The sequence below is a fragment of the Salmo trutta genome, chromosome 1, assembly GCF_901001165.1.
Source record: "Salmo trutta chromosome 1, fSalTru1.1, whole genome shotgun sequence".
Taxonomy (NCBI): Eukaryota; Metazoa; Chordata; class Actinopteri; order Salmoniformes; family Salmonidae; genus Salmo; species Salmo trutta.
The window spans coordinates 934394-959735 of NC_042957.1; the positions used below are offsets into that span (position 1 = coordinate 934394).

Here is a 25342-nt window from a genome sequence, read left to right on the forward strand (position 1 = left end):
AGGCAGATAGAGAGGAAGGAGAGAGGGATAGGCAGATAGAGAAGGAAGGAGAGAGGGATAGGCAGATAGAGAGGAAGGAGAGAGGGATAGGCAGATAGAGAAGGAAGAAGAGAGAGATAGGCAGATAGAGAAGGAAGGAGAGAGGGATAGGCAGATAGAGAGGAAGGAGAGAGGGATAGGCAGATAGAGAGGAAGGAGAAAGGGATAGGCAGATAGAGAGGAAGGAGAGAGGGATAGGCAGATAGAGAGGAAGGAGAGAGGGATAGGCAGATGGAGAGGAAGGAGAGAGGGATAGGCAGATAGAGAGGAAGGAGAGAGGGATAGGCAGATAGAGAGGGATAGGCAGATAGAGAGGAAGGAGAGAGGGATAGGCAGATAGAGAGGGAGAAAGAGGGAATGAGGGAGGGAGAGTAAGGGGGGTGAGTAGCAGAAAGATAATCACTAATCTCCATCTCTTAGCATGCTGAACTGCAACAGTGCAATATTGAAGAGTTAAGTGTGTGTTTTTCTGTCTGTATGTGCTGTGTTTTGACTGAGGGGTAGTGGAGAAAGCAGTCCCATGCATTATAGAACACAGACCCCTCTCTCTTTTCCTCGCTCTCTTTTTCTCTCTCTCCCTCTCTCCCTCCCGCTCTCTTTCCCTCCGTCTCTCCCTCTCTCTCTCTCCCCCTCCCTCTCTCTTTCCTTCCCTCTCTCTCTCTTTCCCTCCCTCTCTCTCCCTCTTTCCCTCCCTCTCTCCCTTTTTCGCTCCCGCACTCTCTCTTTCTCTCCTTCCCTCTCTCTTTCCCTCTCTCTTCCCCCTCTCTCTTTCTTCCCCTCTCCCTCCCACTCTCACTTTCCCTCACTTTCCCTCCCTCTCTCTCACTTTCCCTCCCTCTTTCCCTCTCTCGATCTCTTTTCCCTCCCTGTCTCTTTCTCTCCCTCACTCTTTCCCTCCCTCTCTCTTTTCCCTCCCTCTCTTTTCCCTCTAGCTCTCTCTCTTTCTCTCCTTCCCTCCCTCTACCTCTCTTTCCCTCCCTCTCTCTTTTCCTCCCCTCCTTCCCTCCCTCTACCTCTCTTTCCCTCCCTCTCTCTCACTTTCCCTCCCTCCCTCTCTCTCTCTCACTTTCCCTCCCTCTCTCTCTCTCTCTCTCTCACTTTCCCTCCCTCTCTCTCTCTCTCACTTTCCCTCCCTCTCTCTCTCTCACTTTCCCTCCCTCTCTCTCACTTTCCCTCCCTCTCTCTCTCACTTTCCCTCCCTCTCTCTCACTTTCCCTCCCTCTCTCTCTCTCTCTCTCTCACTTTCCCTCCCTCTCTCTCTCTCACTTTCCCTCCCTCTCTCTCTCACTTTCCCTCCCTCTCTCTCACTTTCCCTCCCTCTCTCTCTCTCTCTCACACTTTCCCTCCCTCTCTCTCTCTCACTTTCCCTCCCTCTCTCTCTCACTTTTCCTCCCTCTCTCTCACGTTCCTTCCCTCTCTCCTTTCCCCCAACTCTCTTTCCCTCTCTCTCTCTCTTTTCCCTCTCTCTCTCTTTTCCCTCTCTCTCTCTTTTCCCTCTACCTCTCTTTCTCTCTCTTTTTTCCTCTCACTCTCAGGAATTAACTAAGGAAACTGGAACACACACATATAAATTGCAACACAAAACAAAGAGCGTTTCAGTAGACTGCCACGTTTTCCAGTACCATCCCCTCTCTTCATAACAACTGCTCTGTACAGTATCTGTGTGTGTGTGTGTGTGTGTGTGTGTCGGAAGCTGATGGTATGTATGTATGTGTGTGTGTGTGTGTGTGTCGGAAGCTGATTGTGTGTGTGTGTGTGTGTGTGTGTGTGTGTGTGTGTGTGTGTGTGTGTCGGAAGCTGATGGTGTGTGTGTGTGTGTGTGTGTGTGTTGTGGTTGCTAGGCGATGGAGAGCAAGCTGCTGGTTGGAGGGAAGAATATCACGGATCACACCAACGAACAGCAGAAGACCCTGGAGATACGCAGACAGGAGATCGCTGAGCAGGTACACACACACACACACACACACACACACACACACACACACACACACACAAACACAAATAATTGCCTTAAAGGACAATTTGTGTTGTTGTTTTTTTATTCTTCTGGTTTGTCAACCTTATCTTCTTTGTCTATTTGTATGTATTATGGATCCCCATTAGTTCCTGCCAAGGCAGCGGCTACTCTTCCTGGGGTTTATTATGGATCCCCATTAGTTCCTGCCAAGGCAGCGGCTACTCTTCCTGGGGTTTATTATGGATCCCCATTAGTTCCTGCCAAGGCAGCAGCTACTCTTCCTGGGGTTTATTATGGATCCCCATTAGTTCCTGCCAAGGCAGCGGCTACTCTTCCTGGGGTTTATTATGGATCCCCATTAGTTCCTGCCAAGACAGCAGCTACTCTTCCTGGGGTTTATTATGGATCCCCATTAGATCCTGCCAAGGCAGCAGCTACTCTTCCCGGGGTTTATTATGGATCCCCATTAGTTCCTGCCAAGGCAGCAGCTACTCTTCCTGGGGTTTATTATGGATCCCCATTAGTTCCTGCCAAGGCAGCAGCTACTCTTCCTGGGGTTTAGTATGGATCCCCATTAGTTCCTGCCAAGGCAGCAGCTACTCTTCCTGGGGTTTATTATGGATCCCATTAGTTCCTGTCAAGGCAGCAGCTACTCTTCCTGGGGTTTATTATGGATCCTCATTAGTTCCTGCCAAGGCAGCAGCTACTCTTCCTGGGGTTTATTATGGATCCCCATTAGTTCCTGCCAAGGCAGCAGCTACTCTTCCTGGGGTCCAACAACATTAAGGCAGTTATATACAATAAAAATCATTACATGTCATTACCTTAAATAACACTTTTCACAACATGTGTATGCTGTCTGTGCCTGTGTTGAGGTGTCACCCAGGTTTCATCCAGAAGCGGCACTCCTAGTGGCCGGGGATTTTAATGCAGGCAAACTTAAATCTGTTTTACCTCATTTCTACCAGCATGTCACGTGCCAACCAGAGGAAATAAACTCTAGACCACCTTTACTCCACACACAGAGACTCATACAAAGCTCGCCCTCCATTTGGCAAATCTGACCATAATTCAAAAACTAAAGCAGGAAGTACCAGTGACTCACTCAATACAGAAGTGGTCAGATGAAGCAGATGCTAAGCTACAGGACTGTTTTGCTAGCACAGACTGGAATATGTTCCAGGATTCATCCAATGGCGTTGAGTACACCACCTCAGTCAGCAGCTTCATCACTAAGTGCATCGATGACGTCGTATCCACAGTGACTGTGCGTACATATCCCAACCAGAAGCCATGGATTACAGGCAACAGGGCGCACCGAGAAAAAGGCTAGAGCTGCCACTTTCAAGGAGCGGGACACTAATCCGGACGCTTATAAGAAATCCCGCTATGCCCTCTGACGAACCATTAAACAGGCAAAGTGTCAATACAGGACTAAGATTGAATCCTACTACGCCGGCTCTGACACTCATCGGATGTGGCAGGGCTTGCAAACTATTACAGACTACAAAGGGAAGCACAGCTGTGAGCTGCCCAGTGATACGAGCCTACCAGACGAGCTAAATGCCTTCGCTTCCAGGCAAGCAACACTGAAGCATGCATGAGTGCACCAGCTGTTCCGGACGGCTGTGTGATCACGCTCTCCGTAGCCGATGTGAGCAAGACCTTTAAACAGGTCAACATTCACAAGGCCGTGGGGCCAGATACATTACCAGGACGTGCAGTCAAAGCATGCACAGACCAACTGGCAAATGTCTTCACTGACATTTTCAACCTCTTCCTGACAGAGTCTGTAATACCTACATGTGTCACTCAGGGTTTAGTGCTGGTACCACTGCTGTGTTGAGGTGTCACGCAGGGTTCGGTACCACTGCAGTTCTCTTTACAGACATGTTATTATGTTTATGGTCTACAGTTCTAGAGAGAGTGACATCTAAATAAAGTTGTGTTTGTATTGTAGTGTTAATAAAGTTGTGTTTGTATTGTAGAGTCGTAGAGAGCGGGAGATTCAGCAGCAGGTGATGGTTCAGGATGAAGAGACTCTAGAACTCAGAGAAACATTCTCCTCCCTGCAACAGGAAGTGGAGGCCAAGACCAAGAAACTAAAAAAGGTAAAAACACACACACGAAGGGGAGACACACTTAAAGCACGGTATTGTTTCTCATTAACTGTATTGTTGTTGAAGTGTTTCAATAAAAGCAAAGAAAAGTGATATATACACATATCACACGCACACACCCATGTGCACGTCACTAATCAAATCAAAATCAAATTAAATGTTATTGGTCACATACACGTGATTAGCAGGTGTTATTGAGGGTGTAGCGAAGTGCTTGTGCTTCTAGCTCCGACAGCGCAGTAATATCTAACATACTACTCAACATATACCCAATACACACAAATCTAAGTAGGAATGAATTAAGACAACATACAGGTGAAGTCGGAAGTTTACATACACTTAGGTTGGAGTCATTAAAACTCATTTTTCAACCACTCCACAAATTTATTTTTAACTATAGTTTTGGCAAGTCGGTTAGGACATCTACTTTGTACATGACACAAGTCATTTTTCCAACAATTGTTTACAGACCAATTATTTCACTTGCAATTCACTCTATCACAATTCCAGTGGGTCAGAAGTTTACATACACTAAGTTGACTGTGCCTTTAAACAGCTTGGAAAATTCCTGTTTGGCCATAATGACGATCGTTATGTTTGGAGGGAAAGGGGGACGCTTGCAAGCTGAAGAACACCATCCCAACCGTGAAGCACGGGGGTGGGCAGCATCATGTTGTGGGGGTGCTTTGCTGCAGGAGGGACTGGTGCACTTCACAAAATCGATGGCATCATTAGGGAGGAAAATTATGTGGATATATTGAAGCAACATCTCAAGCCATCAGTCAGGAAGTTAAAGCTTGGTCGCAAATGGGTTTTCCAAATGGACAATGACCCAAAGCATTCTTCCAAAGTTGTGGCAAAATGCCTTAAGGACAACAAAGTCAAGGTATTGGAGTGGCCATCACAAAGCCCTGACCTCAATCCTATAGAAGATTTGTGGGCAGAACTGAAAAAAGTGTGTGTGAGCAAGGAGGCCTACAAACCTGACTCAGTTACCAGCTCTGTCAGGAGGAATGGGCCAACATTCACCCAACTTATTGTGGGAAGCTTGTGGAAGGCTACCCGAAACGTTTGACCCAAGTTAAACAATTTAAAGGCAATGCTACCAAATACTAATTGAGTGTATGTAAACTTCTGACCCACTGGGAATGTGATGAAAGAAATAAAAGCTGAAAGAAATAATTCTCTCTACTATTATTCTGACATTTCACATTCTTAAAATAAAGTGGGGATCCTAACTGACCTAAGACACGGAATTTTTACTAGGATTAAATTTCAGGAATTGTTAAAAACTGAGTTTAAATGTATTTGGCTAAGGTGTATGTAAACTTCCGACTTCAACTGTACGTATAGACGAGCGATGTCAGAGCGGAACGGACTAAGATACAGTAGAATAGTATAAAATACAGTATATACATATGAGATGAGTAATGCCAGATATGTAAACATTATTAAATGACTAAGATACCGTAGAATAGCCAAGTAAAGCCCCGTCGGCCAAACCCTCCCCTAACCCGGACGACACTGGGCCAGTTGTGTGCCGCCCTGTGGGACTCCCGGTCACGACCGGTTGTGACACAGCCTTGGATCAAACCCCAGGCCGTAGTGACGCCGCAACACTGCGATGCAGTGCCTTAGACCGCTGCGCCACACGGGAGTTGAATTCATTGGTTGATCATACCTAATGACCATGACGGATTCATGTGATCCTTCCTTAAACCCATAGAAAGTCCCACCCAGTTGACTACTTCAAAATGGTGAAAGTCCTCAATGTTGCTGCCCATGTTAAGATTGGCTTTTGGCCGCTAAAGGACTCTATCCATCCCTGTGGGATAACATCAGTTAGCTGTTAGCGACTCTATCCATCTCTGTGGGTTAACATCAGTTAGCTGTTAGCGACTCTATCCATCTCTGTGGGTTAACATCAGTTAGCTGTTAGCGACTCTATCCATCTCTATGGGATAACATCAGTTAGCTGTTAGCGACTCTATCCATCTCTGTGGGATAACATCAGTTAGCTGTTAGCGACTCTATCCATCTCTGTGGGATAACATCAGTTAGCTGTTAGCGACTCTATCCATCTCTGTGGGATAACATCAGTTAGCTGTTAGCGACTCTATCCATCTCTGTGGGATAACATCAGTTAGCTGTTAGCGACTCTATCCATCTCTGTGGGTTAACATCAGTTAGCTGTTAGCGACTCTATCCTTCTCTGTGGGATAACATCAGTTAGCTGTTAGCGACTCTATCCATCTCTGTGGGATATTATCAGTTAGCTGTTAGCGACTCTATCCATCTCTGTGGGATAACATCAGTTAGCTGTTAGCATGCTGGCTAAAGGTAATCACATCCCAGATATGACATCACACATCCTGACTGCAGGTCACATGACTACTGAACTTGAGATTAACATTCATCCATGAACCCTTACGCTACCCTGGCTCGTGTTCCGACACCGTATGATGACCTACGACCTCTCTACTAGACCAATGAGAGGGTGGGAGCCTGCTGGGGGAATGGACAGAGTTCTACTGTGTTGTAGCTCTATGCTAAGCTGCAGTGTGTCTGTTCTACTGGTTGTAGCTCTATGCTAAGCTGCAGTGTGTCTGTTCCATCTGTTGTAGCTCTATGCTAAGCTGCAGTGTCTGTTCTACTGTGTTGTAGCTCTATGCTAAGCTGCAGTGTGTCTGTTCTACTGTGTTGTAGCTCTATGCTAAGCTGCAGTGTGTGTTCTACTGTGTTGTAGCTCTATGCTAAGCTGCAGTGTGTGTTCTACTGTGTTGTAGCTCTATGCTAAGCTGCAGGTGTCTGTTCTACTGTGTTGTAGCTCTATGCTAAGCTGCAGTGTGTCTGTTCCATCTGTTGTAGCTCTATGCTAAGCGGCAGTGTGTCTGTTCTACTGTGTTGTAGCGCTATGCTAGGCTGCAGAGTGTCTGTTCTACTGTGTTGTAGCTCTATGCTAAGCTGCAGTGTGTCTGTTCTACTGTATTGTAGCTCTATGCTAAGCTGCAGTGTCTGTTCTACTGTGTTGTAGCTCTATGCTAAGCTGCAGTGTGTCTGTTCTACTGTATTGTAGCTCTATGCTAAGCTGCAGTGTCTGTTCTACTGTGTTGTAGCTCTATGCTAAGCTGCAGTGTGTCTGTTCTACTGTGGTGTAGCTCTATGCTAAGCTGCAGTGTCTGTTCTACTGTGTTGTAGCTCTATGCTAAGCTGCAGTGTCTGTTCTACTGTGTTGTAGCTCTATGCTAAGCTGCAGTGTGTCTGTTCTACTGTGTTGTAGCTCTATGCTAAGCTGCAGTGTCTGTTCTACTGTGTTGTAGCTCTATGCTAAGCTGCAGTGTGTCTGTTCTACTGTGTTGTAGCTCTATGCTAAGCGTCTGTTCTACTGTGTTGTAGCTCTATGCTAAGCTGCAGAGTGTCTGTTCTACTGGTTGTAGCTCTATGCTAAGCTGCAGTGTCTGTTCTACTGTGTTGTAGCTCTATGCTAAGCTGCAGAGTGTCTGTTCTACTGGTTGTAGCTCTATGCTAAGCTGCAGTGTGTCTGTTCTACTGTGTTGTAGCTCTATGCTAAGCGTCTGTTCTACTGTGTTGTAGCTCTATGCTAAGCTGCAGAGTGTCTGTTCTACTGGTTGTAGCTCTATGCTAAGCTGCAGTGTCTGTTCTACTGTGTTGTAGCTCTATGCTAAGCTGCAGAGTGTCTGTTCTACTGGTTGTAGCTCTATGCTAAGCTGCAGTGTCTGTTCTACTGTGTTGTAGCTCTATGCTAAGCTGCAGTGTGTCTGTTCTACTGGTTGTAGCTCTATGCTAAGTTGCAATGTCTGTTCTACTGTGTTGTAGCTCTATGCTAAGCTGCAGTGTGTCTGTTCTACTGGTTGTAGCTCTATACTAAATTGCAGTGTCTGTTCTACTGTGTTGTAGCTCTATGCTAAGCTGCAGAGTGTCTGTTCTACTGGTTGTAGCTCTATGCTAAGCTGCAGTGTGTCTGTTCTACTGTGTTGTAGCTCTATGCTAAGCGTCTGTTCTACTGTGTTGTAGCTCTATGCTAAGCTGCAGAGTGTCTGTTCTACTGGTTGTAGCTCTATGCTAAGCTGCAGTGTCTGTTCTACTGTGTTGTAGCTCTATGCTAAGCTGCAGAGTGTCTGTTCTACTGGTTGTAGCTCTATGCTAAGCTGCAGTGTCTGTTCTACTGTGTTGTAGCTCTATGCTAAGCTGCAGTGTGTCTGTTCTACTGGTTGTAGCTCTATGCTAAGTTGCAATGTCTGTTCTACTGTGTTGTAGCTCTATGCTAAGCTGCAGTGTGTCTGTTCTACTGGTTGTAGCTCTATACTAAATTGCCGTGTCTGTTCTACTGGTTGTAGCTCTATGCTAAGCTGCAGTGTGTCTGTTCTACTGTGTTGTAGCTCTATGCTAAGCGTCTGTTCTACTGTGTTGTAGATCTATGCTAAGCTGCAGAGTGTCTGTTCTACTGGTTGTAGCTCTATGCTAAGCTGCAGTGTCTGTTCTACTGTGTTGTAGCTCTATGCTAAGCTGCAGAGTGTCTGTTCTACTGGTTGTAGCTCTATGCTAAGCTGCAGTGTCTGTTCTACTGTGTTGTAGCTCTATGCTAAGCTGCAGTGTGTCTGCCCTACTGGTTGTAGCTCTCTGCTAAGTTGCAGTGTCTGTTCTACTGTGTTGTAGCTCTATGCTAAGCTGCAGTGTGTCTGTTCTACTGGTTGTAGCTCTATGCTAAGTTGCAGTGTCTGTTCTACTGGTTGTAGCTTTATGCTAAGCTGCAGTGTCTGTTCTACTGTGTTGTAGCTCTATGCTAAGCGTCTGTTCTACTGTGTTGTAGCTCTATGCTAAGCTGCAGAGTGTCTGTTCTACTGGTTGTAGCTCTATGCTAAGCTGCAGTGTCTGTTCTACTGTGTTGTAGCTCTATGCTAAGCTGCAGAGTGTCTGTTCTACTGGTTGTAGCTCTATGCTAAGCTGCAGTGTCTGTTCTACTGTGTTGTAGCTCTATGCTAAGCTGCAGTGTGTCTGTTCTACTGGTTGTAGCTCTATGCTAAGTTGCAGTGTCTGTTCTACTGTGTTGTAGCTCTATGCTAAGCTGCAGTGTGTCTGTTCTACTGGTTGTAGCTCTATGCTAAGTTGCAGTGTCTGTTCTACTGGTTGTAGCTCTATGCTAAGCTGCAGAGTGTGTTCTACTGTGTTGTAGCTCTATGCTAAGCTGCAGAGTGTCTGTTCTACTGGTTGTAGCTCTATGCTAAGCTGCAGAGTGTGAAGGCTGAGATCCAGGACGTTAATGATGAGCACGTCAGGATTCGACAGGAGCTGGAGCAGACGCAGAACGACCTCACCAGAGAACTCAGATTCAAGTAAGATCAGATACACACACACACACACACACACACACACACACACACACACACACACACACACAGAAACACACAGAAACACACACACACACACAGAAACAGACACACACACACACAGACACACACACACACACACACACAGAAACAGACACACACACACACACACACACACACAGAAACACACACACACAGACACACACACACACACACACACACACACAGAAACACACACACACACACACACACACAGAAACACAGACACACACACACACACACACACACACACACACAGAGAGAAACAGACACACACAGAGAGAAACAGACACACACAGAAACAGACACACACACACACACAGAAACAGACACACACACACACAGACACACACACACACACACACAGAAACAGACACACACACACACAGAAACAGACACACACACACAGAAACAGACACACACATGATGTGAGTACAGTCAGCAATTGAGCCACATGTGTGTGCGTATTAATGTGTGTGTGTGTATTAATGTGTGTGTGTGTGTGTGTGCGTATTAATGTGTGTGTGTGTGCGTATTAATGTGTGTGTATTAATGTGCGTGTGTGTGTGTATTAATGTGTGTGTGTGCGTATTAATGTGTGTGTGTGTGCGTATTAATGTGTGTGTATGTGCGTATTAATGTGTGTATGTGTATTAATGTGTGTGTGTGTTAATGTGTGTGTGTGTATTAATGTGTGTGTGTATTAATGTGTGTGTGTATATTAATGTGTGTGTGTGTGTATTAATGTGTGTGTGTGTGTATTAATGTGCGTATTAATGTGTGTGTGTGCGTATTAATGTGTGTGTGTTTGTGTGTGTATTAATGTGTGTGTATTAATGTGTGTGTGTGTTAATGTGTGTGTATTAATGTGTGTGTGTGTGTATATTAATGTGTGTGTGTGTGTGTGTATTAATGTGTGTGTGTGTGTGTATTAATGTGCGTATTAATGTGTGTGTGTGCGTATTAATGTGTGTCTGTGTGTGTGTGTGTGTATTAATGTGTGTGTATTAATGTGTGTGTGTGTGTGTATTAATGTGTGTGTGTGCGTATTAATGTGTGTGTGTGTGTGTGCGTATTAATGTGTGTGTGTGTGTGCGTATTAATGTGTGTGTGTGTGCGTATTAATGTGTGTGTGTGTGTGTGTGTGTATGTGTATTAATGTGTGTGTGTGTTAATGTGTGTGTGTGTGTATTAATGTGTGTGTGTATATTAATGTGTGTGTGTGTATTAATGTGTGTGTGTGTGTGTGTGTGTGTGTATTAATGTGTGTGTATTAATGTGTGTGTGTGTTAATGTGTGTGTGTGTATTAATGTGTGTGTGTGTGTGTGTGTATTAATGTGTGTGTGTATATTAATGTGTGTGTGTATTAATGTGTGTGTGTGTGTATTAATGTGCGTATTAATGTGTGTGTGTGCGTATTAATGTGTGTCTGTGTGTGTGTGTGTATTAATGTGTGTGTATTAATGTGTGTGTGTGTATTAATGTGTGTGTGTGTGTGCGTATTAATGTGTGTGTGTGTGTGTCTGCGTATTAATGTGTGTGTGTGTGCGTATTAATGTGTGTGTGTGTGTGCGTATTAATGTGTGTGTGTGTGTATTAATGTGTGTGTGTGTGCGTATTAATGTGTGTGTGTGTGTATGTATTAATGTGTGTGTGTGTGCGTATTAATGTGTGTGTGTGTGTGTGTGTATGTGTATTAATGTGTGTGTGTGTTAATGTGTGTGTGTGTGTATTAATGTGTGTGTGTATATTAATGTGTGTGTGTATTAATGTGTGTGTGTGCGTGTATTAATGTGTGTGTATTAATGTGTGTGTGTGTTAATGTGTGTGTGTGTATTAATGTGTGTGTGTGTGTGTGTATTAATGTGTGTGTGTATATTAATGTGTGTGTGTATTAATGTGTGTGTGTGTGTGTATTAATGTGCGTATTAATGTGTGTGTGTGCGTATTAATGTGTGTCTGTGTGTGTGTGTGTATTAATGTGTGTGTATTAATGTGTGTGTGTGTGTGTATTAATGTGTGTGTGTGTGTGCGTATTAATGTGTGTGTGTGTGTCTGCGTATTAATGTGTGTGTGTGTGCGTATTAATGTGTGTGTGTGTGTGCGTATTAATGTGTGTGTGTGTGTATTAATGTGTGTGTGTGTGTGCGTATTAATGTGTGTGTGTGTGTGTGTGTGTGTGTATGTGTATTAATGTGTGTGTGTGTTAATGTGTGTGTGTGTGTATTAATGTGTGTGTGTATATTAATGTGTGTGTGTGTGTATTAATGTGTGTGTGTGTGTATTAATGTGTGTGTGTGTGTATTAATGTGTGTGTGTGTGTGTGTGTGTATTAATGTGTGTATTAATGTGTGTGTGCATTAATGTGTGTGTGTGTGTATTAATGTGTGTGTGTATTAATGTGTGTGTGTGTGTATTAATGTGTGTGTGTATTAATGTGTGTGTGTATTAATGTGTGTGTGTATTAATGTGTGTGTGTGTGTGTATTAATGTGTGTGTGTGTGTGTGTGTGTAGGTGTCTGATCATTGCGAACTTCATTCCTCCGGAGGAGAAGAATAAGATCATGAACAGACTGACCTTTGACCCTGAGGAGGACCAGTGGAAGTTCACACCCCTCGTTCCTGCAGAGAGGTCAGGAAGGTCAGGCTCTGTTACTGTAGACCATAAACATAATAACATGACTCTCTCTCTCTCTGTATCAGAGAGGTCAGGTTTGTGTCTGTGACTTTCTGTCTCTCTGTATCTGTGTCTCTCTGTGTCTCTCTGTATCTGTATCTGTGTCTCTCTGTATCTGTGTCTCTCTGTATCTGTGTCTCTCTGTATCTGTGTCTCTGTATCTGCGTCTCTCTGTATCTGTGTCTCTCTGTATCTGTGTCTCTGTATCTGTGTCTCTGTATCTGTGTATCTGTGTCTCTGTATCTGTGTCTCTGTATCTGTGTCTCTGTATCTGTATCTCTGTATCTGCGTCTCTCTGTATCTGCGTCTCTCTGTATCTGCGTCTCTCTGTATCTGTGTCTCTCTGTGTCTCTCTGTATCTGTGTCTCTCTGTGTCTCTGTATCTGTGTCTCTGTATCTGTGTCTCTCTGTATCTGTGTCTCTGCATCTGTGTCTCTGCATCTGTGTCTCTCTGTATCTGTGTCTCTCTGTATCTGTATCTGTGTCTCTCTGTATCTGTGTCTCTCTGTATCTGTGTGTCTCTCTGTCTCTCTGTATCTGTGTCTCTCTGTATCTGTATCTGTGTCTCTCTGTATCTGCGTCTATCTGTGTCTCTCTGTGTCTCTCTGTATCTGTGTCTCTCTGTATCTGTGTCTCTCTGTATCTGTGTCTCTCTGTATCTGTGTCTCTCTGTATCTGTGTCTCTGTATCTGTGTCTCTCTGTATCTGTGTGTCTGTATCTGTGTGTCTCTGTATCTGTGTCTCTCTGTATCTGTGTCTCTCTGTATCTGTGTCTCTCTGTATCTGTTTCTCTCTGTGTCTGTGTCTCTCTGTGTCTGTGTCTCTCTGTGTCTGTGTCTCTCTGTGTCTGTGTCTCTCTGTATCTGTGTCTCTCTGTATCTGTGTCTCTCTGTATCTGTGTCTCTCTCTGTGTCTCCAGTTAAGGTTATGGTCAGTCTAGCTGTATGGAGAAGGTACTGCTCTGTTTCAGCTGTTATGGTCAGTCTAGCTGTATGGAGAACAAGGTGCTTTCTGCATCTGTGAGTGTCCTTGTATTTGTGACCTCTGAAATGTTTGACTCTTGACTTTAATGTGATATGTGGATTTAAATAAAGTATTTCAAACTATTTTCTCTCTGTCTCTCTCCCTCTCTGTCTCTCTCTCTCCCTCTCTCTCCCGGTTCAGCCAGATGAAGAAGAGGCCGGTTTCTGCAGTCGGATACAAACGACCAATCAGCCAGTACGCACGGGTCTCCTTAGAGATGGGAGCCCACTCCAGATACCGGGTAAGTGTGTGTGTGATAGGGAGAGTCAATATGCTCTGTAGTTATGTAACCCAATTCTTAAAAAAAAAGCTTTGTTTCCTCCTTTATGCCTCTGTGTGTGCGTGCGTGCGTGCGTGCGTGCGTGCAGGCTGAGAACATCATGTTCCTGGAGCTGGACATGACTCATCCCACCATTGTCTCATTGGACCACCGGCCATTGGAGGTGGGGCCTATTTATAGCCCGACAGACACCGTTCCCTACAGGGAGCGAGCTGCACCTGTCCACATGTCACGATCCTGGTGAGACACACACACCTCCTCCAGATCACCTGTCTCTTTACCTGTCCTCGTGTGATGTCATATCCTGTCCCTGTGTGATGTCATATCTTCTTCCTGTAACAGGTGTCAGACCCCGCGAGCCATCACTTCCTCCACCTCCACCGTTTCCCTGGCGACCCATTCTACAGCCACGCCCACTGCCGCCCAGTGAAGAGCAGCCTGCCTCACTACCTATCCCTCTTTCCCCTCTCCCTCTCATATCTCCCCCTCTCCCTTCCATATCTCTCCCTCTCATATCTCCCCCTCTCCCTTCCATATCTCCCCCTCTCATATCTCTCCCTTCCATATCTCTCCCTTCCATATCTCTCCCTCTCATATCTCCCCCTCTCCCTTCCATATCTCTCCCTCTCCCATCTCCCCCTCTCCCTTCCATATCTCTCCCTCTCATATCTCCCTCCCCTCTCCCTTCCATATCTCTCCCTCTCATATCTCCCTCCCCTCTCCCTTCCATATCTCCCCCTCTCCCTTCCATATCTCTCCCTCTCATATCTCCCTCCCCTCTCCCTTCCATATCTCTCCCTTCCATATCTCTCCCTCTCCCTCTCCCTCTCATATCTCCCCCTCTCCCTCTCATATCTCCCCCTCTCCCTTCCATATCTCCCCCTTCCATATCTCTCCCTCTCTCCATATCTCTCCCTCTCCCATCTCTCCCTCTCATATCTCCCTCCCCTCTCCCTTCCATATCTCTCCCTCTCATATCTCCCTCCCCTCTCCCTTCCATATCTCTCCCTCTCATATCTCCCTCCCCTCTCCCTTCCATATCTCTCCCTTCCATATCTCTCCCTCTCCCTCTCATATCTCCCCCTCTCCCTTCCATATCTCTCCCTCTCTCCATATCTCTCCTTCTACCTTCCATATCTCTCCCTCACTCTACCTCTCCCTTCCATATCTCTCCCTCTCTCCATATCTCCCCCTCTCCCTTCTATATCTCTCCCTCTCTCCATATCTCTCCTTCTACCTTCCATATCTCTCCCTCTCCCTTCCTACACCTCTCCTTCCCTCCCTCCCTCCCTACAGGCTATGAACACTGAACTAAAGAAACAAGACGTTATGACCCACTGCCGCCCAGTGAAGAGCAGCCTACCTCACTACCTATCCCTCTTTCCCCTCTCTCCCTTCCATATCTCCCCCTCTCCCTTCCATATCTCCCCCTCTCATATCTCTCCCTTCCATATCTCTCCCTTCCATATCTCTCCCTTCCATATCTCTCCCTCTCCCTTCCATATCTCCCCCTCTCATATCTCTCCCTTCCATATCTCTCCCTTCCATATCTCTCCCTCTCCCCCTCATATCTCCCCCTCTCCCTTCCATATCTCTCCCTCTCCCCCTCATATCTCCCCCTCTCCCTTCCATATCTCTCCCTCTCCCCCTCATATCTCCCCCTCTCCCTTCCATATCTCTCCCTCTCCCCCTCATATCTCCCCCTCTCCCTTCCATATCTCTCCCTTCCATATCTCCCCCTTCCATATCTCTCCCTATCTCCCATATCTCCCTCCCTCTCCCTTCCATATCTCTCTCCCTTCCATATCTCTCTCCCTTCCATATCTCTCATCTCCCCCTCATATCTCTCCCCCTCATATCTCCCCCTCTCCCTCTCCATATCTCTCTCCCTTCCATATCTCTCATCTCCCCCTCATATCTCTCCCCCTCCCTCTCCATATCTCTCCCTCTCCCTCTCCATATCTCTCCCTCTCCATATCTCTCCCTCTCCATATCTCTCCCCCCTCTCCCTTCCATATCTCTCCCTTCCTACTTCTACACCTCTCCTTCCCTCCCTCCTTCCCTCCCTACAGGCTATGAACACTGAACTAAAGATACGCGACGTTATGACCTGTCTACCTACAGGCTATGAACACTGAACTAAAGATACGAGACGTTATGACCTGTCTACCTACAGGCTATGAACACTGAACTAAAGATACGCGACGTTATGACCTGTCTACCTACAGGCTATGAACACTGAACTAAAGATACGCGACGTTATGACCTGTCTACCTACAGGCTATGAACACTGAACTAAAGATACGAGACGTTATGACCTGTCTACCTACAGGCTATGAACACTGAACTAAAGATACGAGACGTTATGACCTGTCTACCTACAGGCTATGAACACTGAACTAAAGATACGAGACGTTATGACCTGTCTACCTACAGGCTATGAACACTGAACTAAAGATACGAGACGTTATGACCTGTCTACCTACAGGCTATGAACACTGAACTAAAGATACGAGACGTTATGACCTGTCTACCTACAGGCTATGAACACTGAACTAAAGATAAGAGACGTTATGACCTGTCTACATACAGGCTATGAACACTGAACTAAAGATACGAGACGTTATGACCTGTCTACCTACAGGCTATGAACACTGAACTAAAGATACGAGACGTTATGACCTGTCTACATACAGGCTATGAACACTGAACTAAAGATACAAGACGTTATGGCCTGTCTACCTACAGGCTATGAACACTGAACTAAAGATACGTTATGACCTGTCTACCTACAGGCTATGAACACTGAACTAAAGATACGTTATGACCTGTCTACCTACAGGCTATGAACACTGAACTAAAGATACGAGACGTTATGGCCTGTCTACCTACAGGCTATGAACACTGAAGTAAAGAAACGAGACGATCGATGGTAATAGTAGTTTCTCCTCTGATTTCAATAATCAAGGATCAGGTTTGTGTTCTGAACTCTCAAGGAATCGCTGCTGCATTCCGGATCAAAGTGAGATTGAGGAACTCCTGAAACTTTTGTTTTGGCTCAGAGAAATGCCGATGCCTACTTCAAACATCATCGTTCCCGCGAGCGTCTCATTGGAATGGATGTTGATGAGATCCACAACATGGTTCAGTGTGGTGAGTTATTGGTGTGGAACTAATGTGTTCTGAGCATCTTTTCAGCTAAGTTGACTAAAACTGAGAGATCGGATGAGAGGGGAGGGTGGAGGTACGGCAATGTGGGGAGAGAGGGAGAAGTGGGGTGGATGTGGTTGCAGCTATGTGGGGTGGGGGGGGCATGCCATGTGGGGTGGGGGGGCATGCCATGTGGGGTGGGGGGGCATGCCATGTGGGGTGGGGGGGCATGCCATGTGGGATGGGGGGGCATGCCATGTGGGGTGGGGGGGCATGCCATGTGGGGTGGGGGGCATGCCATGTGGGGTGGGGGGGCATGCCATGTGGGGTGGGGGGGCATGCCATGTGGGATGGGGGGGCATGCCATGTGGGGTGGGGGGGCATGCCATGTGGGGTGGGGGGGCATGCCAGGTGGGGGGGCATGCCATATGGGGTGGGGGGGCATGCCATGTGGGGTGGGGGGGGCATGCCATGTGGGGTGGGGGGGGCATGCCATGTGGGGTGGAGGGGCATGACATGTGGGGTGGCATGCCATGTGGGGTGGGGGGGGCATGCCATGTGTTGTGGGGGGGGCATGCCATGTGGGATGGGGGGCATGCCATGTGGGGTGGGGGGGCATGCTATGTGGGGTGGGGGGGGCATGCTATGTGGGGTTGGGGGGCATGCCATGTGGGGTGGGGGGGCATGCCATGTGGGGTGGGGGGGCATGCCATGTGGGGTGGGGGGCATGCCATGTGGGGTGGGGGGGCATGCCATGTGGGGTGGCATGCCATGTGGGGTGGGGGGGCATGCCATGTGGGGTGGGGGGGCATGCCATGTGGGATGGGGGGCATGCTATGTGGGGTGGGGGGGCATGCTATGTGGGGTGGGGGAGCATGCCATGTGGGGTGGGGGGCATGCCATGTGGGGTGGGGGGGGCATGCCAGGTGGGGGGGCATGCCATATGGGGTGGGGGGGCATGCCATGTGGGGTGGGGGGGGCATGCCATGTGGGGTGGGGGGGCATGCCATGTGGGGTGGAGGGGCATGACATGTGGGGTGGCATGCCATGTGGGGTGGGGGGGCATGCCATGTGGGGTGGGGGGGGCATGCCATGTGCGATGGGGGGCATGCCATGTGGGGTGGGGGGGCATGCTATGTGGGGTGGGGGGGGCATGCTATGTGGGGTGGGGGGGCATGCTATGTGGGGTGGGGGGGCATGCCATGTGGGGTGGGGGGGCATGCCATGTGGGGTGGGGGGGCATGCCATGTGGGGTGGGGGGGCATGCCATGTGGGGTGGGGGGCATGCCATGTGGGGTGGCATGCCATGTGGGGTGGGGGGGCATGCCATGTGGGGTGGGGGGGCATGCCATGTGGGATGGGGGGCATGCTATGTGGGGTGGGGGGGCATGCTATGTGGGGTGGGGGAGCATGCCATGTGGGGTGGGGGGCATGCCATGTGGGGTGGGGGGCATGCCATGTGGGGTAGGGGGCATGCCATGTGGGGTGGGGGGGCATGCCATGTGTTTTTATTGGCATGTGTGTATGTCAGTGGAGGCTTCTCAGAGGAAGGGGAGGACCATCCTCCCCAGTGAATTTCATATAAAAATATAAGTATTCCTTTTTAGATAAAACTGTACTAAATAAGCTATACTAAATATATTCACGTCACCAAATAATTGATTAAAATCACACTGTTTCACCATGAAGATCTACAGTTGCTTCAACAGCACCTTCTTGGGCAGCACCATGGTGTAGCAGGAGGACAGCTAGCTTCCATCCTCCTCTGGCTACATTGACTACAATACAAAACCTAGGAGGCTCATGGGTTCTCACCCACTTCCATAGACTTACACAGTAATTATGACAACTTGCAGAGGACGTCTTCCAACCTATCAAGAGCTCTTGCAGCGTGAGCTGACATGTTGGATGGCTCGAGTTTGACGTGGAGGGAGTACAGGGCTTAGCATGTCTCTCTCTCTCTCTCTCTCTCTCTCTCTCTCTCTCGACGTGGAGGGAGTACAGGGCTTAGCATGTCTCTCTCTCGAGGAGGCAAAAAATAGATTTTGGCTTGGCAAAGTTGAACATTTTCAGAAGGAGTCAGGTAATTGGTTAATAAGGGAGGAGGAATTGGAGAGAAAGAGAGAGGAGGTTGAAAAGACGGTAGAGGATGGGTTTGAGTCTAGCAATAACAAAAGGAGAGAGCATGTCCAGGAAGATTGGTGTCAAGTTCAAAACAGACTGATGGCAGTTTGAGTTCTGGAGGTGAAATGGAAAGGGGGTAGGAGGCGTTGTGAGGAGTTCTGCGACGCGGATCCAGTGGGGAGCGTGCTGAAACAGAGTTGACCTTCTTTTTGAGCTTTGTAAGTAATGTAAGGATATATGAGTTATGCTGTTAGATATTATTTTGTGCCAAATACACTGTAGTGTTATAGGTGTTTATGGGCATGTAGCAGCAGTATGTAGCAGGGACATTAGTAAGATGGCGCCCGGGAAGAAGGCAGATGTTTTACGTGCTCCCAACCGATTGGTTTTTTTTATTCGTTTATTTGCGTTGTTTGTAACTTATTTTTTTTACTTATTTTGTACATAATGTTGACGCTACCGTCTCTTATGACCGAAAATAACTTCTGGACATCAGGACTGTGATTACTCACCACGGACTGGAAGAATCCTTTTTTTCCTTTAACGAGGCTGACGAGCCCAACGCGAATGATATCCTGCTTTCTCAGGAACAGGCCCAGATCCCAGTGATTTGCATGAAGAGGCGGCGGTGAAAAAGGGGCCGGAGGGCGGGGCTGCCTTCTGAGAATTTGTAGGCGATCGAATAAACCTCCACTTCCTTCCATTCTGCGAGCAAACATGCAATCTTTGGATAATAAAATAGATGACCTACGCGGAAGATTAAACTACCAACAGAACATTCAAAACTGTAATATCTTATGCTTCACGGAGTCGGGGCTGAACGACAACAATATCAACATACAGCTGGCTGGTTATACGATGTACCGGCAGGATAGAACAGTGGCGTCTGGTAAGACATGGAGCGGCGGACTATCTATTTTTGTAAATAACAGCTGGTGCACGATATCTAAGGAAGTCTCGAACTATTGCTCGCCTGAGGTAGAGTATCTCATGATAAACTGTAGACCACACAACCTACCTTGAGAGTTTTCATCTGTATTTTTCGTAGCTGTTTACATACCACCACAGTCAGAGGCTGGCACTAAGACAGCATTGAATGAGCTGTATTCCACCATAAACGCTCACCCAGAGGTGGCGCTCCTAGTATCTGGGGACTTTAATGCAGGGAAACTTCAATTAGTTTTACCAAATTTCTATCAGCATGTTAAATGTGCAACCAGAGGGGGAAAAAAACTCTGGACCACCTTTACTCCACACACAGAGATGCATACAAAGCTCTCCCTCGCCCTCCATTTGGCAAATCTGACCATAATTATTTCCTCCTGATTCCTGCTTACGAGCAAAAATTAAAGCAGGAAGCACCAGTGACTAGATCAATAAAAAAAGTGGACAGATGAAGCAGACGCTAAGCTACAGGCCTGTTTTGCAGCACAGACTGGAATATGTTCTGGGATTCTTCTGATGGCATTGAGGAGTACACCACATCAGTCATTGGCTTCATCACTTAGTGCATTGATGACGTCATCCTCGCAGTGACCGTACGTACATACCCCAACCAGAAGCCATGGATTACAGGCAACATCCAAGCTAAAGGCTAGAGCTGCCGCTTACAAGGAGCAGGACTCTAATCCGGAAGCTTATAAGAAATCTCCCTATGCCCTCCGACGAACCATAAAACAGGCAAAGCATCAATACAGGACTAAGACTGAATCGTACTACACCGGCTCCGACGCAGGGCTTGCAAACTATTACAGACTACAAAGGGAAGCACAGCCAAGAGCTGCCCAGTGATACGAGCCTACCAGGCGAGCTAAACTACTTCTATGCTCACTTCGAGGCAAATAACACTGAAATATGCATGAGAGCACAAGCTGTTCCGGAAGACTGTGTGATCACGCTTTCCGTAGCCGATGTGAGTAAGACCTTTAAACAGGTCAACATTCACAAGGCCTCAGGGCCAGACGGATTACCAGGACGTGTACTGCGAGCATGCGCTGACCAACTGGCAAGTGTCTTCACTGACATTTTCAACCTCTCCCTGTCCGAGTCTGTATTACCAACATGTTTTAAGCAGACCACCATAGTCCCTGTGCCCAAGAACACTAAGGTAACCTGCCTAAATAACTACCAACCCGTAGCACTCACGTCTGTAGCCATGCAGTGCTTTGAAAGGCTGGTCATGGCTCACATCAACACCATTATCCCAGAAACCCACTCCAATTTACATACCGTCCCAACAGATCCACAGATGATGCAATCTCTATTGCACTCCACACTGCCCTTTCCCACCTGGACAAAAGGAACACCTATGTGAGAATGCTATTCATTGACTACAGCGCAGCGTTCAACACCATAGTGCCCTCAAAGCTCATCACTTAGCTAAGGACCCTGGGACTAAACACCTCCCTCTGCAACTGGATTCTGGACTTCCTGACGTGCCACCCCCAGGTGGTAAGGGTAGGTAACATCACATCCACCACTCTGATCCTCAACACGGGGGCCCCTCAGGGGTGCGTGCTCAGTCCCCTCCTGTACTCCCTGTTCACTCATTACTGCACGGCCAGTCACGACTCCAACACCATCATTAAGTTTGCAGATGAGACAACAGTGGTAGGCCTGATCACCGACAACAACGAGACAGCCTATAGGGAGGAGGTCATAGACCTGGCCGTGTGGTGCCAGGACAACAACCTCTCCCTCAACGTGATCAAGACAAAGGAGATGATTGTGGACTACAGGAAAAGGAGGACCAGGCACGGCCCCATTCTCATTGACGGGGCTACAGTGGAGCAGGTTGAGAGCTTTAAGTTCCTTGGTGTCCACATCACCAACAAACTAACATGGTCCAAGTACACCAGGACAGTCGTGAAGAGGGCACAACAAAACATATTCCCCCTCAGGAGACTGAAAAGATTTGGCATGGGTCCTCAGATCCTCAAAAGGTTCTACAGCTGCACCATTGAGAGCATCCTGACTGGTTGCATCACTGCCTTGTATGGCAACTGCTCGGCCTCCGACCGCAAGGCACTACAGAGGGTAGTGTGAACGGCCCAGTACATCCCTGGGGCCAAGCTTCCTGCCATCCAGGACCTCTATACCAGGCGGTGTCAGAGGAAGGCCCTAAAAATGGTCAAAGTCTCCAGCCACCCTAGTCATAGACTGTTCTCTCTGCTACCGCACGGCAAGTGGTACCGGAGCACCAAGTCTAGGTCCAAGAGGCTTCTAAACAGCTTCTACCCCCCAAGCCATAAGACTCCTGAACACCTAATCAAATGGCTACCCAGACTATTTGCATTGCCTCCCCCCTTTACACCGCTGCTACTCTCTTGTTATCATCTATGCATATTCACTTCAATAACTCTACATGTACATATTACCTAAACTAACCGGTGCCCCCGCACATTGACTCTGTACCGGTACCCCCTGTATATAGCCTCCACATTGACTCTGTACCGGTTCCCCCCGTATATAGTCTCGCTATTGTTATTTTACTGCTGCTCTTTAATTACTTGTTACTTTTATTTTTTAATTCTTATCCATATTTTTAAAACTGCATTGTTGGTTAGGGGCTCGTAAGTCAGCATTTCACTGTAATGTCTACACCTGTTGTATTCAGCTTATGTGGCTAATGAAATTTGATTTGATTTGATTTGAACAGATTCCAAGATGTAGGAAGTGTGCAGAAGCATATGGGACAGAGGAATGTGAAGTTTCAGTGAAAGAAGTTGTGTGTGTCAACTGTACGGGTGCCCATGTTGCTGGGGATCGGAAGAGTCCGGTGTGACAGAGGCAGGTTAAGGTGGCCAGGGTCAGAGTAGTCTAGAAGATATGGTATGCTGAGGCAGGTTGAGGTGGCCAATGTCAGAGTAGTGCAGAAGATGTGGTATGCTGAGGCAGGTTGAGGTGGCCGAGGTCAGAGTAGTGCAGAAGATGTGGTATGCTGAGACAGGTTGAGGTGGCCAGGGTCAGAGTAGTCTAGAAGATGTGGTATGCTGAGGCAGGTTGAGGTGGCCAGGGTCAGAGTAGTGCAGAAGATGTGGTATGCTGAGGCAGGTTGAGGTGGCCAGGGTCAGAGTAGTGCAAAAGATGTGGTATGCTGAGGCAGGTTGAGGTGGCCAGGGTCAGAGTAGTGCAGAAGATGTGGTATGCTGAGGCAGGTTGAGGTGGCCGAGGTCAGAGTAGTCCAGAAGATGTGGTATGCTGAGGCAGGTTGAGGTGGCCTTGGTCAGAGTAGTGCAGAAGATGTGGTATGCTGAGGCAGGTTGAGGTGGCCGAGGTCAGAGTAGTCCAGAAGATGTGGTATGCTGAGGCAGGTTGAGGTGGCCAGGGTCAGAGTAGTGCAGAAGATGTGGTATGCTGAGGCAGGTTGAGGTGGCCAGGGTCAGAGTAGTGCAGAAGATGTGGTATGCTGAAGCAGTGAAGGAAGTATAGGAGGGTGGATCAAGGCTGTGGGTTTCTGAGAGGATCCCTGTGAATAGTAGATCTGTGCTAGAACAGAGGGATCGGCCAATGAGTGATATACAGTACCAGTCAAAAGTTTGGACACACCTACTCATTCCAGGGTTTTTCTTTATTTTTCTACATTGTAGAATAATAGCGAAGACATTAAAACTATGAAATAACACATATGGAATCATGTAGTAACCAACAAAGTGTTAAACAAATCAATATATATTTTATATTTGAGATTATTCAAAGTAGCCACCCTTTGCCTTGATGACAGCTTTGCACACTCTTGGCACCAGCTTCAGCTGATGTGAGTACTACGGAGTGGTAATAATTCAGGCAGGTTACCTTCGCTTTCTTGGGCACAGGGACTATGGTGGTCTGTTTGAAACATGTTGGTATTACGGACTCGGTCAGGGAGAGGTTGAGAGGATGAAAATGTCAGTGAAGACACTTGCCAATTGGTCCGCTCATGCTTTGAGAACATGCCCTGGTAATCCATCTGGCCCGCGACTTTGAATGTTGAAAGCGTGATCACACAGTCATCTGGAACAGCTGGTGCCTTCATGCATGCTTCAGTGTTGCTTGCCTCGAGCATAAAAGGCATTTAGCTCGTCTGGTAGGCTCACATCACTGGGCAGCTTGCGGCTGGGTTTCCCTTTGTAGTCTGTAATATTTTTCAAGCCCTGCCACATCCGACGAGCGCCAGAGCCGGTGTAGTAGGATTGAAACGCTTTGCCTGTTTGATGGCTCATCTGAGGGCATAGCAGGATTTCTAATAAGTGTCCGGATCAGTGTCCCACTCCTTGAAAGCGGCAGCTCTAGCCTTTAGCTCAGTGCGGATGTTGCCTGTAATCCATGGCTTCTGGTTGGGAAGTATAGGTAGGGTCACTGTGGGGATGACGTTGTCGATGCACTTAGTGATGAAGCCAGTGACTGATGTGGTGTACTCCTCAATGCCATTGGAAGAATCCCGGAACATATTCCAGTCAAAACAGTCCTGTAGTGTAGCATCCACTTCATCTCACCACTTTTTTATTGATTTAGTCACTGGTACTTCCTGCTTTAGTTTTTGCTGATAAGCAGGAATCAGGAGGATAGAATTATGGTCAGATTTGCCAAATGGAGGGCGAGCTTTGTATGTGTCTCTGTGTGTGGAGTAAAGGTGGTCTAGAGGTTTTTTTTCCTCTGGTTGGCACGTGACATGCTGGTAGAAATGAGGTAAAACTGATTTAAGTTTGCCTGCATTAAAGTCCCCGGCCACTAGGAGCACCGCTTCTGGGTGAGCATTTTCTTCTTTACTTATGGCCTTATAGAGTTGGTTGAGAGTGCTCTTAGTGCCACCTCCGCTTTGTGGTGGTAAATAGACGGCTACGAATAATACAGATGAGAACACTCTTGTAAATAGTGTGGTCTACAGCTTATCATAAGGTACTCTACCTCAGGTGAGCAATACCTCGAGACTTGTATAATATTAGACATCGCGCACCAGCTGTTATTGACAAATAGACACACACCCCCAGATGTAGCTCTGTTCTGCCGATGCACGGAGAAGCCAGCCAGCTCTATATTATCAAATCAAATCAAATGTATTTATATAGCCCTTCTTACATCAGCTGATATCACAAAGTGCTGTACAGAAACCCAGCCTAAAACCACAAACAGCAAGCAATGCAGGTGTAGAAACACGGTGGCTAGGAAAAACTCCCTAGAAAGGCCAAAACCTAGGAAGAAACCTAGAGAGGAACCAGGCTATGAGGGGTGGCCAGTCCTCTTCTGGCTGTGCCAGGTGGAGATTATAACAGCACATGGCCTAGATGTTCAAATGTTCATAAATGACCAGCATTGTCAAATAATAATAATCATAGTAGTTGTCGAGGGTGCAACAAGTCAGTAACACAAGAGTAAGTGTCAGTTGGCTTTTTCATAGCCGATCTTTGAGAGTATCTCTACCGCTCCTGCTGTCTCTAGAGAGTTGAAAACAGCAGGTCTGGGACAGGTAGCACGTCCGGTGAATAGGTCAGGGTTCCAACAGGTCTGGGACAGGTAGCACGTCCGATGAACAGGTCAGGGTTCCATAGCTGCAGGCAGAACAGTTGGAACTGGAGCAGCAGCACGGCCAGGTGAACTGGGGACAG

At 47.3% G+C, this 25342-nt stretch overlaps 2 protein-coding genes across 5 annotated transcripts in view; both read left to right on the forward strand.

Annotated features, from left to right (window-relative positions):
• The window catches only part of kif3ca (kinesin family member 3Ca), a 34396-nt gene extending 20391 nt beyond the window's left edge, over positions 1-14005 (forward strand). For 2 of the 3 annotated variants that reach the window (XM_029775028.1, XM_029774850.1), the window contains 7 exons: positions 1881-1982; positions 3985-4107; positions 9352-9470; positions 12020-12145; positions 13346-13445; positions 13573-13724; positions 13827-14005. In XM_029775028.1, the coding sequence (XP_029630888.1) occupies positions 1881-1982; positions 3985-4107; positions 9352-9470; positions 12020-12145; positions 13346-13445; positions 13573-13724; positions 13827-13914 (810 nt within the window). In that variant the 3' untranslated portion in view covers positions 13915-14005. The remainder of the gene's footprint in view (positions 1-1880; positions 1983-3984; positions 4108-9351; positions 9471-12019; positions 12146-13345; positions 13446-13572; positions 13725-13826) is intronic. The other variant, XM_029774937.1, reaches the window with a different exon arrangement.
• A 1452-nt stretch (positions 14006-15457) lies between these two features.
• Positions 15458-25342, forward strand: part of LOC115207710 (microtubule-associated protein RP/EB family member 3) — a 43318-nt gene continuing 33433 nt past the window's right edge. For both annotated transcript variants that reach the window (XM_029775242.1, XM_029775158.1), the window contains exon 1: positions 15458-16637. The gene's annotated coding sequence lies outside the window, so the exon portion shown is untranslated. The remainder of the gene's footprint in view (positions 16638-25342) is intronic.